The sequence below is a fragment of the Anolis carolinensis genome, chromosome 2, assembly GCF_035594765.1.
Source record: "Anolis carolinensis isolate JA03-04 chromosome 2, rAnoCar3.1.pri, whole genome shotgun sequence".
In the NCBI taxonomy this organism is placed as follows: domain Eukaryota; kingdom Metazoa; phylum Chordata; class Lepidosauria; order Squamata; family Dactyloidae; genus Anolis; species Anolis carolinensis.
In genome coordinates, this window is record NC_085842.1 from 198244684 (window position 1) to 198260623 (window position 15940).

A 15940-nucleotide genomic window follows, 5' to 3' on the forward strand; every position below is an offset into this window, starting at 1 on the left:
AGGCAGATATCTATTTTAGCTCTGAGGTACCGAAAGATTCATTTTCTATCAGCCCATTATTGGGAGGGGGGGCTTTTCAGGCTCCCCTTCCTGTCATTTTAAGCATTTAAGCTGTTTGTTTCTACTCTAGAGGAGAGACTCTCAGCTGCAGGCAGGCACATGTGCTTTAAGGAGGCTTCCTATCTGTTTCTATTGTAGAGGACAGGTGCTCAGCTATAGGCAGGTGCACACTTTAAGGAGGCATCTTGTTTAAAGCTGTATTTTTACTCTAGAAGAGAGGTGTTCGGCTGCAGGAGAGACAGGCGTGTGTGCTTTCTCAGTCTCAAAAGTACCAGCACACCAAGCTTTCCAAGAGTCATTTTAAGGAGACCCAGGGAAGAAAGAGCTATGTAGCTCAGTAGAGCTATCCTCCTTGGACTACCTTAAAAATCCCCTGTTTTCAGTGTCTGCAATCTCCTTTCTGCTTGCCGGTTTTGCTTCCTTAAAGCTTTTTCTACTTATACTCTAGAGGAGAGGTAGGCTTATCTTTTTGTGCACTGGGATGACTATTACTAATAATTATTATTATCTTTTAGAAGTATTTTCTGATGGAGATGAAGGGAAGGAGAAAAATAAAGTAAATGGGTGACTCTCAATTTCCAAGCCCCCAAATGCACACACACGCACCCCACCCACTATCCCTCAGGTCCCCAACTCTCAGTCAATGACAGTAAATAAAAAGAATCAGGAAAATCAAGGAAAATCAAAAAGATTAAACTGTGATGCCAAATAGAGGAGGAGTTAAAATCGGCTCCCGCTTGCTTTCGTGTTGGGCGGATTTTTATGTCAAGCGGGCCCTTATCATTATGGGCTCCTAAAGTACTGAAGGTACTGAAAAAGATGAAATCTGTGCACAACCCTAATAAATATAATAATAATAATTCCTATAGCCGCACATACACCTACCTTGCAGTGATGGCCACGTTGAAATTTCTGTCGGTATCAACATAATAAAATTTTTCTGATGGTTCAATGTCTACTTCAAAACTTGGCAATACTGAAAAAAAAATCCAGAGAGATTAAGAGAAGGCAAACAGTCATGAAAAGAAATGAGATTTTGCTATATAAGATTTTGGACTTTATTGGACAAAGCAGAAGCGCCATCACTGATACTAGCCGCATAATGGCATGAGCTTAACTCAGTTGAATCGTTGATCCATTGCCCAGTACATCTTTTTCTGTGTAACCTCATAACCCTGTTCTCCCACACTTCTGCAACTCCATCATTTAAAAAATAATGTATAAAGCAATTCTGCAAATGTAGGCACTATTAAAAAAATCGAATATCTGTAAACCCATTTTTAATACTTTGTATGTTTTGCAAGCACTTACCCTTAAACTAAAAATTATTTTTTAAAAAATAAAAAAATCGAATATAAGTGAAATTCAAAAATGTATTGCTTCAAGAATAGTGAGAGAAATGGGGGAGAGAGGGAGAGGAGGAAATGTCACCCCTTGACATCACTCTGCTGCCAGGATGCCCACAAAAAAGTGGAATGGCTTCATTATACCTGGCAGGTGATGAGGAAGTGGCATATTCAGCAGCTATTTTCCTTTCAATAATAATAATAATAATAATAATAATAATAATAATACATCACACAGTCCTAGACACTTGGGAAGTGTTCGACTTGTGATTTTGTGATACGAAATCCAGCATACCTATCTTGTTTGCTGTGTCATAATAAAATAATAATTTATTATTAATAATAATAATTTTATTTCTTACCCACCTCTCTTTGTGGTGCAAGGTGGGTTACAGAATAATTAAAAGACAACAACATTGTGAAAATATCACAGGAATAAACATTAAATCGTATTTTCATAAAATGCATATTAAAATAACAAAACCGAGATTAGACAAAGGACACATATTTAAAATTCATGCTTAAAAACTGTCTGGGTAGGCCTGCTGGAAGAGACAGGTCTTTAGATGGTTTTTAAATTTCAATATCAGAAGATGGGTTTATCACAGAAAGGAAGCAGACAAGCAATGGGATGTATATGGTGTCCTGCTTCAATGCCAGTTTGCCTCCTTGAGCACATGGGACTATTACATAATCCACCTTGAGGGGATTGTGGCTTTTAAACATTTTAAATAAGCTGAAAGAGCAATAGTAATGAAACAGAACAAAAATGGGTCTTGAATAAGTCAGAGGACTGAAGAAGAGATCAAGCCATGGCTCAGACAGGAAGGCTCTGAATAAGGAAAGTTGTTTTTCCTACCATATTCTTTGACATCAAATGGTGTTCTGAAGGACTCTTGAGGGGAATCTTGATATTTAGTTACAGCATTCCAGGTTCCCAAACTAGAGAAGGGAAATGGAAGAATTTGTCACTGCTTCCGCTTTATCAATCCATGACAACAAATGTGAAATGGCAAACACGTGTCACCTTCTTAGCATGTATTGGGTCACAATGAACATGCTCATATTTTATTATCTTTGGACCTCATGTGCAAAAGAAAAATACACTCAATTTTAAAACAGAATGGCTGACTTCAAAGTTTCTCTCTCCTACCCATTTGCTTGTAGTACTCATGGGTGGTTTTGTGGAAATTCCATCAATTTCACTGTTTACTTACCTTCCCTCACAGTTTTTGTTAAAGACAAATTGTTAACATTAAAAAGAATTTGGGAACAAATTCACAAAAGGAGGAATCAATAAGGGATAAAATATAATAAACACGATATTAAAAGAGAGACTTGCTGGCAAAAAAAGGAGTAAATAAAATATATGGAAGAATGATAGAAATAAGGAATTTATGTATAGAATAATGGAAAACAAGTGGGAAAAAGAAGGGGGCCTAGGAAAAGAAAAGATAGAAAAGATCATCAATGATTTAAATAAAATAAAAATAGAAAAATATAAAGAATTAGAACTGAAAATATTATGAAATGGTATAGAACACCAATTCAGCTGGCACACATGGTTCAGGGATTAAATCCCAAATGTTGGCAGTATGGGCATCAGGAGGCATGGTACTCACATCTATGGTGGGAATGTGAAGAGATACAAAAATTCTAGAACCAAATCCTAAACCAAGTTGAATTACATACTAAAACAAAATTTGATATAGATATGCAAATTTTGTTAATAGGGATATATAGTGATAGAAGAATTAAGGACCAAGACCAAGAATTAATGATGATGATGATGTTTAGAGCAGCACATACAGTAATAGCCTGGGGATGGAAAGATAAAAATAAATGGACACTTGAAAAATGGTATGAATATATGTGCGATCAAATACAACTGGATAGTATGGACATTATAAGAAGCAAAAAAAAAACATGGTCAAACAGAAGAAAACTAAAGAAAAATGGACTTAATTTAGCAGATGGCTGCAGACTGTTAAACCAGATGATGAAAGCTGGAAGAAGAAAAATAGATAGAATGGGAAAAAGGCTCATGTAATGAGGGGGAAAAAAGAATTAAGTTCTCAACAGGGAAGGGGAGGGATGGGTGTGGGCAGGGACAAGGGAATGGAAAAGGAAAAAGTATAGTAACTATGGTTATGGAAATAAATAAAATAATAATAAATAAACAAAAGAAGAAGAAAAAGACAAAATGAAATAACACTTCCTATGTAGCACCCTAAGTTCTTTAGAGAAAAGTATGAACACAATGCAATGGTGAAATACACAATAAAGTACTTGGGAGATTGCTCAGAGAATTCATAATTCAATTTGAAATTTTAAAAAAAACTGTATCCCAGGAATAAAGTTATATACTAATAAGCTTTTTTCATTAACTGATTTTCCAACTCTGTTTTTGTGCATGCTCGGCCAAGGACAATTACCTGACAGTCTCAGGTAGATTGAAGGACTGTGTGCCCGGTGATGAGGGATTGAAGGTATTCTGGCTGACAATAATGCCTTCTGGTGTCTAGGAGGAGAAAACATGTTTATGAGGATGTTCATAGGATATAAAATCCCTGAACACACACACACACAAATATGCATATGCATATAGGATGGGTCTCTCTCTCTCGTTCGGAAATCTGAGCTCTGAAAGATTCCAACAACTGAAATGTTTTTGCTACCACCACCACTCCTGCCTTTGAGGAAAGGGGGGTGAACTACACATCCAGTGTTTGCTGAGTTTTTACTCAAAGAATTCCCACTCCACATCACTGTCAGAGATGTGAAGGTCTTGCTATCCTTTTGCTTGGTCAATGGTGGAATGGTGACCTAGAAATGAGGCATGTGGGTTAGCCAGAAATCTGAAAGTTTCCAAGCCCATGGCAACCAGATGCATTTGGACTTTCCCATCTGGTAATGACTACTTTTTATAGGGGATTTGTGTAAGTCAAACTACAGCTTTTCTCCGACTTTCTTGTCAATTTTTTTTCCGTGTCAGGAGCAACCTGAGTTGCTTCTGGAGTGGGAGAATTGGCTGTCTGCAAGGACGTTGCCCAGGGGAAGCCCAGATGTTTTGATGTTTTACCATCCTTGTGAGAGGCTTCTTTCATGTCCCCGCATGGAGCTGGAGCTGATAGAGGGAGCTCATCCGCGCCCTCACCGGGTGGGATTCGAACCTGGCAGCCTTCAGGTCAGCAACCCAACCTTCAAGTCACAAGGCTGTTATCCCCCAGGCCATCGGAGACTCCACTTCTTGTCAAATTTCAGACAGTGATGGAACGGCAGCTCTATGAGCAAAACTCAGAGGGTGCTGGATGTGTAGCTAGCTCCCTTTCCCCCCATCCCTGATTCACCAGTTATATGCAAATACAGGAAATTTAAAATCAGAAACAATAAAAAAATCTGAAAAACCTCTGGTCCCAGGCATTTCAGATAAGAGAAACTGTATTTCATATCGTAAAGTTGTCTGTTGGATGTAGTCTGTGCACCATCAGGGTATGGAGATCAAAAATGGTATAGCAGGTCAGAACATTGACTGCAAACCAGTAACAGCTATTTTCAAATCCTAGGTTAGCCACAAAGCTCACTGGATTGACCTATGCTAAATACACAAGCTGAATTGTCTTAAGGATTAAAAAAAGATATGCCACTCTGGGCTCGATGAAGGAAGAGCATGATATAAATTTAAGAAATAGATTTTCTTTGTTCAGATTTTTAACGAGATACTTTTAATTCTGAGTTGCTAATGAGATCAGCCAGCATTTCTATGATTCCACTTTTCTATGAAGGTTTGGTACAGATACCAAAATGAAAAATAAACAGAAAGAAAAGTAAGACTGGGGGAAAGTCTAGACTAGTTGTTCTCAACCTGGGGTCCCCAGATGTTGGTAAGCTGGTTGGGATTTCTCTGAGTTGTAGGCCAAAAACATCAGGTTGAGAACCACTGGTCTAAACTGTGCAGAACTTCCTGTATTTTGGATGATTCTTAGAACTGGAACTTATATCTGGTGATGCCAGGAAGCCTGGAAAGCTGGAGGATTCATTCCTACTCCCTTCCACTTCACCTCACTCCCAGTTCATAAAAATTAAACTGTTCCTTTTATCCTTGTGATATTTTAAGTGAATTTCTAAGGAAAACCATTGGCCATATCACATACTTGTACATAAGATTCTCACCTCAAATTCAACAATCACATTTTTGTCCAAACGTTCCAGGCCATGACCCATAGAGAAAACACGATAGCGCACTATAAAACAAAAAAAGAGGTGAAGGGGTTATTATTTATTTGTGACCAAGCCACATGTTGACATCCAAGAGAATAAATTAATATCTCCTGTTTCCTTGGATATTTAACTTTGTTGAAATACAACTCCAAGAATTCCCCGACCATCATGTGCCAATGGAAAAGCTTGACCTATCCAGCTGTATGGTCATCTGTTGCAGACACTGGCCCCTCATACCTCAGGGTCCCACACAACCAAAAAATGAGGAACAATATCAAGAATTAATTGTTTTGAGCTTAAATGAATCACAAACTCAGTCCAAACATTAAACTATTAATTGATTTCCACTTATTCTGGATTTTTTTAATTTATGTTCTTATCCAGGGGCTTCATATGGCCATTGGCTTGTAATGACCATATGAAGCAAGAGCTTCATATTAAAGCAAGGGCAAGTCCCAGTGAAGTTATCATTTCCACATCCCCACTGGCATCCCACCTAAGTTTTCAGATGGAACCAGCAGATTTTACCTGAGGCTCCAGGTGTGTAGATGGTTTTGTCTGTCTGGGTGAAGATATAGCCACTTTGGAAGGAGACCAAAACCACCTTCTCAAGAGTGAATTGAGGAAATGTAGCCTGGACAATGACGAATGTATTTTTCTTGGGGTCCTTGTTTAGGTCTTTTGCAGGAACCTGTTTGGAAAAAATAGGAAATAGAATACGAATTCTTTCTAGCTTTTTTATCAGTATAAACATTGCCACATAAGTTATGTACTCATCATTTGAATGGTGAAAACTACCATACTCTACAACTAACCCTATCTCTACAGTTAGACAATTTATTTATTTATTTTATTTACAGCACTTTTACCCCGCCTTTCTCACCCGGGGGGGACTTAAGGCGGCTTACAATAAATAGGCAAAAATTCAATGGCAAAAATGCAGGATGTGGTGTCCTCACTCCACCCCGCATCTCCCCCGGCCACTGTTGTTTCTCTGTTTCAATCCAAACGCAGTCCAGTCTTTCGGCCATGAGTTACATTTGTAGAAGAATAATGAGATGTCTAGTTATTGAGCTTCTCGTCCCTTATTCAAATTTATTGCAATACACCTACATGTACTATGTATGGCAACTTCCATAAAAGCCCATATTAAATGGTTTCAGTTTGAGGTATTCAGCAAAGAGTTGATAGAAAGTGACACAGCTAGGGCAGTTATACTAGTCCTGAGGCTCTTGGAGAGCAGGAATCTTGTTGTGTGTCAGTATGGAGAAAAATTTGACCAAAAATTTGAAGGATCATTTCGAACTAGATGAATAATATTATATTATATATAATATAACACTTCCAGGGAGGAATGCTTTATGGAGCATAAAAAATGAAACCATAAATATCAAATCCATAGATAAAGAGGAGTGGATCACACTGTAATTATATTTTCCTTTTCTATCATTGAGTTTGGCTGCGCAGGTGGTTTCCTCTTTCCTTCCTCACCAAACTATATCCCAATAATTCTCAAATAAATAGTGCTATGCATGTTCTACTGTACAGTTTAATGAAGAGATAGATTCTCAGAATGAATCCACACTGTCCAGTAAATCTGTGCCCAGTCCAAACCCAAAATGCTCCCACTTGAGATCGTCTGGGGAGACGCTGCTCTTGGTCCCACCTCCTTCACAAGCATGGTTGTTCTCAGTGGTGGCCCCTTGGTTGTGGAACTCCCTCCCAAGTGATGTCAGGGCAGAGCCGGTCCAACAATGAGGCGAATTAAGCGGTCGCTTTGGGCACAAAACATACGGGGGCACATTCGAGACGGCTTTTTCTGTTGATTTGTTGTAAAACATGATGTTTTGGTGCTTAATTTGTAAAATCTTAATGTAATTTGAGGCTTAATAGGCTTTTCCTTAATCCCTCCTTATTATCCAACATTTTCGCTTATCCAACGCTTTTATTTTTCAGTGATGGGTTTGGGGGGGGGGCGCCAAAATTCTGTTTGACTACACTTGAAAAATACCTGGGGTCGGCTCTGTGTCAGGTCAGCCCCCTCCCTCCTGGCCTTCAGAAAGAGAGTTAAAACCTGGCTTTGGGAGCAAGCCTTTGAGAGGTAGTTGCACAATAAGTTTACTTGAAATCATGCAGTTGACTCTGGATCGGCCTTAGACCTTGCTTTTTGGATGCACTGTTGTAACATTGGATTGTATTTAAATATGCTTTTATGTATGCTTATTTTAATTTTAATGTAACTTTCTCATGTTTTATGCCATAGGCACTATGTACTGCCATTTGTAAGCCGCCTTGAGTCAACTCTGGGGTTGAGAAAGGCAGGATATAAACATCTTCTTCTTCTTCATTCACACAGTCGTTTCTGACTCTTCATGACCTCATGGACCAATTCACACCAGAGCTCCCTGTCGGCCATTGCCACCACCAGCTTCTTCAAGGTCAAGCCAGTCACTTCAAGGATGCCATCCATCCATATCGCCCTTGGTTGGTCTGTCTTCCTTTTTCCTTCCATTTTCCCCAGCATCATGATCTTTTCCAAGCTTTCCTGTCTTCTCATGATGTGGCCAAAATACTTCAGCTTTGCCTCTAATATCCTTCCCTCCAGTGAGCAGCCGGGCATTATTTCTTGGAGGATGGACTGGTTGGATCTTCTTGCGGTCCAAGGCACTCTCAGGATGTTCCGCCAGCACCAAAGTTCAAAAGTGTCTATCTTCTTTTGCTCAGCCTTTCTTATAGTCCAGCTCTCGCAATCATAGGTTATTATGGGGAATACCATTGCTTTCACTATGCGGACCTTCGTTGCCAGTGTGATGTCTCTGCTCTTCACTATTTTATCGAGGTTGGCCATTGCTCTTCTCCCAAGAAGTAAACATCTTCTGATTTCCTGGCTGCAGTCTGCATCTGCAGTGATCTTTGCACCTAGAAATATAAAGTCTGTCACTGCCTCCACATTTTCTCCCTCCATTTGCCAGTTATCAATCAGTCTGGTTGCCATAATCTTGGTTTTCTTGATGTTTAACTGCAGCCTGGCTTTTGCACTTTCTTCTTTCACCTTGGTGATAAGGCTCCTCAGCTCCTCCTCACTTTCAGCGATCAGAGTGGTATCATCTGCATATCTAAGGTGTTAATGTTTCTTCTGGGCAATTTTAACTCCAGCCTTGGATTCGTCAAATCCCGCACGTCGCATGATGTGTTCTGTATACAAGTTGAATAGGTAGTAGAGCCCTGCCGTACTTCTTTCTCAATCCTGAATCAGTCTATTGTTCCCTGGTCTGTTCTTACTGTGGCTACTTGGTCTTTATACAGATTTCTCAGGAGACAGACAAGGTGACTTGGTATAAATATAGTAAATAAACAAATAAACTGGATCTGGAGGTAGCCACACACACCCGCTGTGGCAGCCACATGGCCTAATTGGGCTGAGACCTCATTGGCTCCATAACTGTCCCCTCATCTTCTGTGTCACCGGTGCCACTCCCAATCACACACAAAATCTGCACAAACTTCTGGTCATTGCATGAACGTAAGCAGAGGTCCATACCTTCCCTGAACTTTTCTCGTCACACAGCCTCATCTGCTGATATCAGAATGGGCTGCCCTCAACAGCCAGGAGCTTGCACAGAGCTCTGTGGTTGACTGGAAGCAGCGACAGTGGTGAGAGGAACATGGGAAAGAACATTGGCGGAAGTATCTTGTGTCTTAGGACTTAATTCCATGGGATAAGGAAAACATTTGAGATAGTTGATTTACCCTTAAACTTCACCACGCCCCATTTTGAAATTAAACAGGAGCTTTTCCTACCCCATCAAACCTAATCCTTTTCTTTGCTTTCTTTAAGATTTGTCTGTTTGATTTGTTACCACACGGGAGACAGATGAAGATGACATAATAATCCCCTGAAGTATAAGACATATTCATTTACTATATAAGCACAGACATCTCTCAATTAAAAAGCAAAATCCATTTTATATTTGAAAAGAGATCTATTACTGTTCCTTCCTCCTCGGTCCCAAAATGGTAATGGCAAGAAAAAGGAAACAATACTGCCCATCTCAACCCCTCCCTCCATGACAATATCATCGTTTTATTGACAAATGGACAAGGGGGGATTCCCATCACATGTTAAATTGGCCATTTTTACATGTGTCTACGTGGCAAATTGAAAATGAAGTTGATTGCCAATTGACTCAGGAATTGTGGGGAAAACCCCACACTTTAGTAATGGTGAAATACCTGGAACTCACAGTTGAAGCTTGCATCATCAGAGAGATGGTCCAAAACTAACAAAATGAAGTACAACATGGACAAATGCAAGATACTTCACTCCGGCAGAAAAAATGAAATGCAGAGATACAGAATGGGGGACGATTCCTGGCTCGACAGCAGTACGTGTGAAAAAGATCTTGGAGTCCTTGTGGACAACAAATTAAACATGAGCCTACAATGTGATGCGGCAGCGAAAAAAGCCAATGGGATTCTGGCCTGCATAAATAGAGGTCTAGTGTCTAGCTCCAGGGAGGTCATGCTCCCCCTCTATTCTGCCTTGGTCAGGCCACACCTGGAATACTGTGTCCAATTCTGGGCACCGCAGTTGAAGGGAGATGTTGACAAGCTGGAAAGCGTCCAGAGGAGGGCGACTAAAATGATCAAGGGTCTGGAGAACAAACCCTATGAGGAGCGGCTTAAAGAGCTGGGTATGTTTAACCTGCAGAAGAGAAGGCTAAGAGGAGACATGATAGCCATATACAAATATGTGAGGGAAAGTCATAGGGAGGAGGGAGCGAGCTTGTTTTCTGCTGCCCTGCAGACTAGAAAATGGCTTCAAACTACAGGAAAGGAGATTCCACCTGAACATAAGGAAGAATTTCCTCACTGTGAGAGCTGTTCAGCAGTGGAACTCTCTGCCCCAGACTGTGGTGGAGTCTCCTTCTCCACCACAGGCTTTCAAGCAGAGGCTGGATGGCCATCTGTCGGGGGTGCTTTGAATGAGATTTTCCTGCTTCTTTCAGGGGGTTGGACTGAATGGCCCGTGAGGTCTCTTTCAACTCTACGATTCTATGATTCTATGATTCTATCATGTGATGGGCTCTATGGGCTGCCATTTTTAAGTGGCTAGAAACGCTGACTTTATTGCATGTGATGAAGTCTTAAACTTCATCTGATCAGCCTATCACAGATGCTTTTGGCATACTTCAAAACTTCAAGCAAACTCCAGAGCATGCGCTGACTTTGCTTAAAGCATCTATAATTATTAATGCAGCCTGACACTGCTTAACTATCATGACTCAATATTATGGAATCCTGGAAGTTGTAGTCTGGAGAGGCACCAGCACCATTTGGCAGGAAAGGCCAGAGACCTTGTAAAATTACCGCTCTCATGATCCCACAGCATTAAGCCCTGGCAGTTAAAATGTTGTCAAAATGCATTGCACAGCATAAGTGTACCCAAAGCCAGGATAACTTGTGATATTCATATTGTGAAGGCAGCCAGCTCAGGATGAGGTTGATTTTTAATGCCCATATAGATCTGCCCCCAGATAAGGGTACTATATACTAGAGTGCAGCCTGGTTTTCTGCATGCACAGATTGGCACTGCCTATAACCATCACCGCATACCTACCTTTATGAGAGGCGTCACCATCATGCCATTGTCTTGGTTCAGGACAGCTCTGACCTGATACAAGGTGTTCCTCTTCTGTGGGAAATCATGGACAGAAATGGTCACGTCTGTGGCAACATTGAGCCCATGAGCCTCCACCACAATCTGCTCTTCACTTTCGACCCACAGGACACTGGGGACAACCATGGAGCAGCTACAAAGGAGGAAAACATTGCAGTAATTCATTGATAGTACATCTCAATGCTGCACTGTTAGAAAAGTCATGGAACAAATAATTCAAATATACAGTAGAGTCTCACTTATCCAAGCTAAACGGGCTGGCAGAAGCTTGGATAAGCGAATATCTTGGATAATAAGGAGGGATTAAGGAAAAACCTAATAAACATCAAATTAGGTTATGATTTTACAAATTAAGCACCAAAACATCATGTTATACAACAAATTTGACAGGAAAAGTAGTTCAATACGCAGTAATGCTATGTTGTAATTACTATATTTACGAATTTATCACCAAAATATCACGATATATTGAAAACATTGACTACAAAAATGGCTTGGATAATCCAGAAACTTGGATAAGCAAGGCTTGGATACTCTACTGTAGTTTTAAATCTACATAAAGAAATTCAAACTGAACTGCTTGTCACTTCCATCTGCCTTCCCTTAAATTCCTAGTTATTCTGCTGCTTTCCTTGTCTCCTGTCTCTCTCTCTTCTAAGCAGGTTTCCCAATGTTGAAGTAAAACCTTCAAGAGCCCCAAGTGGTACAACCATGAATCATTTATAGAGTGGCTAAGTTTTGTGTGGCAGCTATAAAAATAAGGAAGCAGCATGTGGATGATTTTAGCAGATAAAGTTTTAACATACCCATCTTATAATCCATACCTACATATTTTATAAGCAGGATTGTTGTACAGTGTTCCCTCACTTATTGCTGGGGTCAGGTTCCAGGACCACCCGCAATAAGTGAAAATCCGCGAAGTAGGGACGCTGTATTTATTTTAATATTTATAAATTATTTTAGTAGTTATACACTATTTTAAGTCTTTATCAACCAATCATGTGTTGATAAATCGCCTCCGTCTCCTCCCGTTACCACTTGGGCTCCTTTTCTCTCCCTTTGGCTTCTCCTTCCTCCCTTCCTTAGGCTGTAAATTGCAATATTTTATGATTTATAATAGTCTTTTAGAGTTTATTGAAAAACCGCGAAACAGCGAATCCGCAAAAAGTGAACCGCGAAGTAGTGAAGTAACACTGTATGTTTTCTAGGCTGTATGGCCATATTCCAGAAATATTATCTCCTGATGTTTCGCCCACATCTATGGCAGGCATCCTTATAACTCACAACTTCTGAAGATGCCTGCCATAGATGTGGGCGAAATGTCAGGAGAGAATACTTCTGGAACATGGCCACACAGCCCGAAAGACATACAACAACCCTGTGATCCCAGCCATGAAAGCCTTCAACAACACATATTTTATAAGCGTCATATATGAAGCCATGTAGATCGACTTCGAATTATGGACATTCTGCTTTTGATATTGGGAATTTGTGGTCTTAATTTTAATGCTTAAAAAACTCTGTTTTTAATGTTTTACAGTTTTGAAGTTTTGCACTCCTGGTCTGTGAATGTAATAATAAAATTCATTCAATGTGAAGTATGCTATGAGCTACAGTCTCAGAACACCTAGAAGGCTACTATGTCTTGGTTTTAGTGTCCACCTCAAAGCCAGCTTTCCTAGCTTTCACCTTTGAAATGTTGCCGAGCCACAATAACACACACACCCTAGTCTCTTTTTAACCAATCAGAAGAGAGAGCGGGGTTTTTGAATAACTGTCAAACTGTTTAAGATGTTGTGCTTTCTCTGTATGTTTATGCCTGTATGTTTTGAAGCATCTGCTTGTACATCCCTTTTGGCCAAATTGAATGAAACCTCTATGGCTCGTCTTCAGCCTGGTGAGTTTTTTTCTGTCCTGGCCAATTTATTTTAGCATATACTTGCCAGATAGGGATCCTCTTATCCTCTGTCCTAGCTTATCCACTACACTAACACACCTCTTTCCACAAGGCTTATCTAAATGTTTAACCTCAGCACACTAACTGACCACTATCCCCCGTCACACATTATGCGGAACACTGTTTGAAGACCATAGGTCTATCAACTGTGTGCGCACACAGTGGTTGCAGATCAGTGCATGTCTATTAAGATTAAGAACAACAGCATATGCCATAGGACAGCTGTCTTGTTAGTCAGAGGAACAGTTAATGGTTCCCCATAATGTAAATCAATCATACTCTCCAGCTGTCCTGATTTAGCAGGGACAGTACCAATTAATTCTGTCACAGCATTTTCAGCAACTTTTAAAATATCCCCTTTTCTCTCTCCTTCTCTCACTTCCCCTCATCCTCCTCATCATATTGCAATTTCCTATAAATTGAGTTCAGATTGCAAAAGTAGTTTGCACTTAAATTGGGGAAGGGAGGAAAGGAGGCGCAGAATCTTACCCTTCCCAGTTGGCTTTGGCAAAAGCAAACTACTTCAGCCTTTCCTAGCTTGTGTGTTTGTTCCTATTAATACATTTTGCTATCTTGTCCACTAGGCATGTCCGATCGATGAAAAAAATGTTTCAATTCTTATATCTAAAGTAGGGGGCACTGGCGCTTCGATATAGAAAGTATTTCCGAATTTTTCACCCAAAAATTTCGGATATTTCCGAAAATTCGTAATGATTCTAAATGTTTCTAAAATGGCGGACGCGCATGCGCAATCGCCAAAGAAAAGGAACCCGACGGGGGGGGGGGGGGGACTTTTACAAGGCTCTCCCGCCCTCATTTCTTGAGCTATCCTCATCAAATTTGCAATGCCCTTGCAAGTTGTGCAAAGATACTTTGAAAACTAGAAATTCCCTTGCTATATTTGTAAGCAAGAAGGACACTGGAAATCAATGGTGTCTCTGGCTATGTAATCCCACAGGCCTCGACCCAATGCCTTCAATTAGAAATGGACCAGTGACCACCACGCCAAGCAATGCCCTGGCAAGGAGTGCAAAGATACTTTGAAAACTAGAAATTCCCTTGCTAAGAGAAAGAACCAGCAACAAAACCCTAGCCTTTTCTCCAAACCCCTCTGTGGGAACAGCCAGACCGGGCCCCTTCACCCTCTCTCTCCCTCAAGAGGCTTGCTTGCTTTCCATTTGCAGACCACCACCCTCTCCATGCAAAGCCCAGCCCAGAATGGCTCACCCAGGCTACACAATGGGCTTTTATGGCAATCTTCCACATGGACGCAGAGGACCCTAGCCCCCACCTTTGCATCCATCGTGGAAGCTTCTGATTGGCCGGGGAGCGGCAGCCATGTTAGGCTGCGCTAAGCTCCCATTCAAGGTAGGTTGTAGAAACAATTTTTTTAAAAAAAAAATATTTAAAAAAATATATTTAAAAATTGGGGGGGGGGAATTAATGAAGCATTAAGAGACAATTAGAGAATGGGCCAACAATGGTTCGAATTACATTGCTGGTTGCGCTGTGAGACGATGTCTCAGAATGCGTATCAAAAAGCGAGAACAATCCAAAATAAATCCGATATATGATTCAAAACGATTTTTGGATATGTCTATTGTCCACATCTGTTTTCCTCTGTGAATCTTTAGATGTTGAATATATTTCTGCATGTGGAAGGCTGTAACTAAGGTGAGTGGGTTGGATTTTTGGTTCTACCGTGTTTCCCCGAAAATAAGACAGTGTCTTATATTATTTTTTACTCCCAAAGATGCACTAGGTCCTATTTTCAGGGGATGTCTTATTTTTCCATGAAGAAGAATTCACATTTATTGTTGAACAAAAAAAAAAATGAACATTTATTCTATACTGTACAGTAGTTGTCATCACAAACCAATATAATCAAACCAGACATACTGTGACTTCTGTCAAGAATTTCTTGTTACTACCATTATTTCCATATACAACTGGTATGTACATTTACCAATCCTGCATGCTATGGTGTTTTGTTTGGTGGGCACCGGGCATACTTCCAAACAAAAACTTTGCTAGGTCTTACTTTCGGGGGAGGCCTTATATTTAGCAATTCAGCAAAACTTCTATTAGGTCTTATTTTTTGGGGATGTTTTATTTTAGGGGAAACAGGGTAGACACAGCCCTACTGTTTGATGATCCTAACATGACCTGGTATATACTTATACATACACCAGAACTGGATAGATTGCATTCCTGTTTGTAGACTCAGATTATCAAGAGAAGCTTTCAATTGTTTTCTCTGAAAAACAACTGGGGAGCTATGCCCTCAAGGGATTACAATGGCATACGAATGGCAACGAATGGCAATGGCAACGAAACAATACAGACTGAAATGTAAGTCCACAGGGAAATTCATCGTTCTTAAATTTCTGCCAAGTTCATTAGTCTAAGAAGCAGAGCCATGTGTCAGGTACCAAATAACTCAAGTGGCTTTTACACACACTGAGTTAAAGTGCATCTACATTGTAGACTTGATGAAGTCCAACACCATTCCATAGCTCAAGGCTATGGAATCCTGGGAGTTGCAGTTTTGCAAAGCCTTTTGCCTTTTCTGCCAGGAGGAGTGATGCCTCTTCAAACTGCAACTCCATTTAGCCATGGCAGTAAAGGGGGTATCAAACTGTATTAATGATACAGCGTAGAGATGCACCTTTCATG

At 40.3% G+C, this 15940-nt stretch overlaps 1 protein-coding gene across 1 annotated transcript in view; it reads right to left on the reverse strand.

The window, feature by feature from the left end:
- The window catches only part of c3 (complement C3), a 79783-nt gene that overhangs the window by 54611 nt on the left and 9232 nt on the right, over positions 1-15940 (reverse strand). The window contains exons 2-7 of the mRNA XM_003216747.4: positions 11248-11440; positions 6156-6318; positions 5580-5650; positions 3842-3927; positions 2266-2348; positions 946-1036 (exon numbers count right to left, since the gene is read on the reverse strand). Of these exons, the coding sequence (XP_003216795.1) occupies positions 946-1036; positions 2266-2348; positions 3842-3927; positions 5580-5650; positions 6156-6318; positions 11248-11440 (687 nt within the window). The remainder of the gene's footprint in view (positions 1-945; positions 1037-2265; positions 2349-3841; positions 3928-5579; positions 5651-6155; positions 6319-11247; positions 11441-15940) is intronic.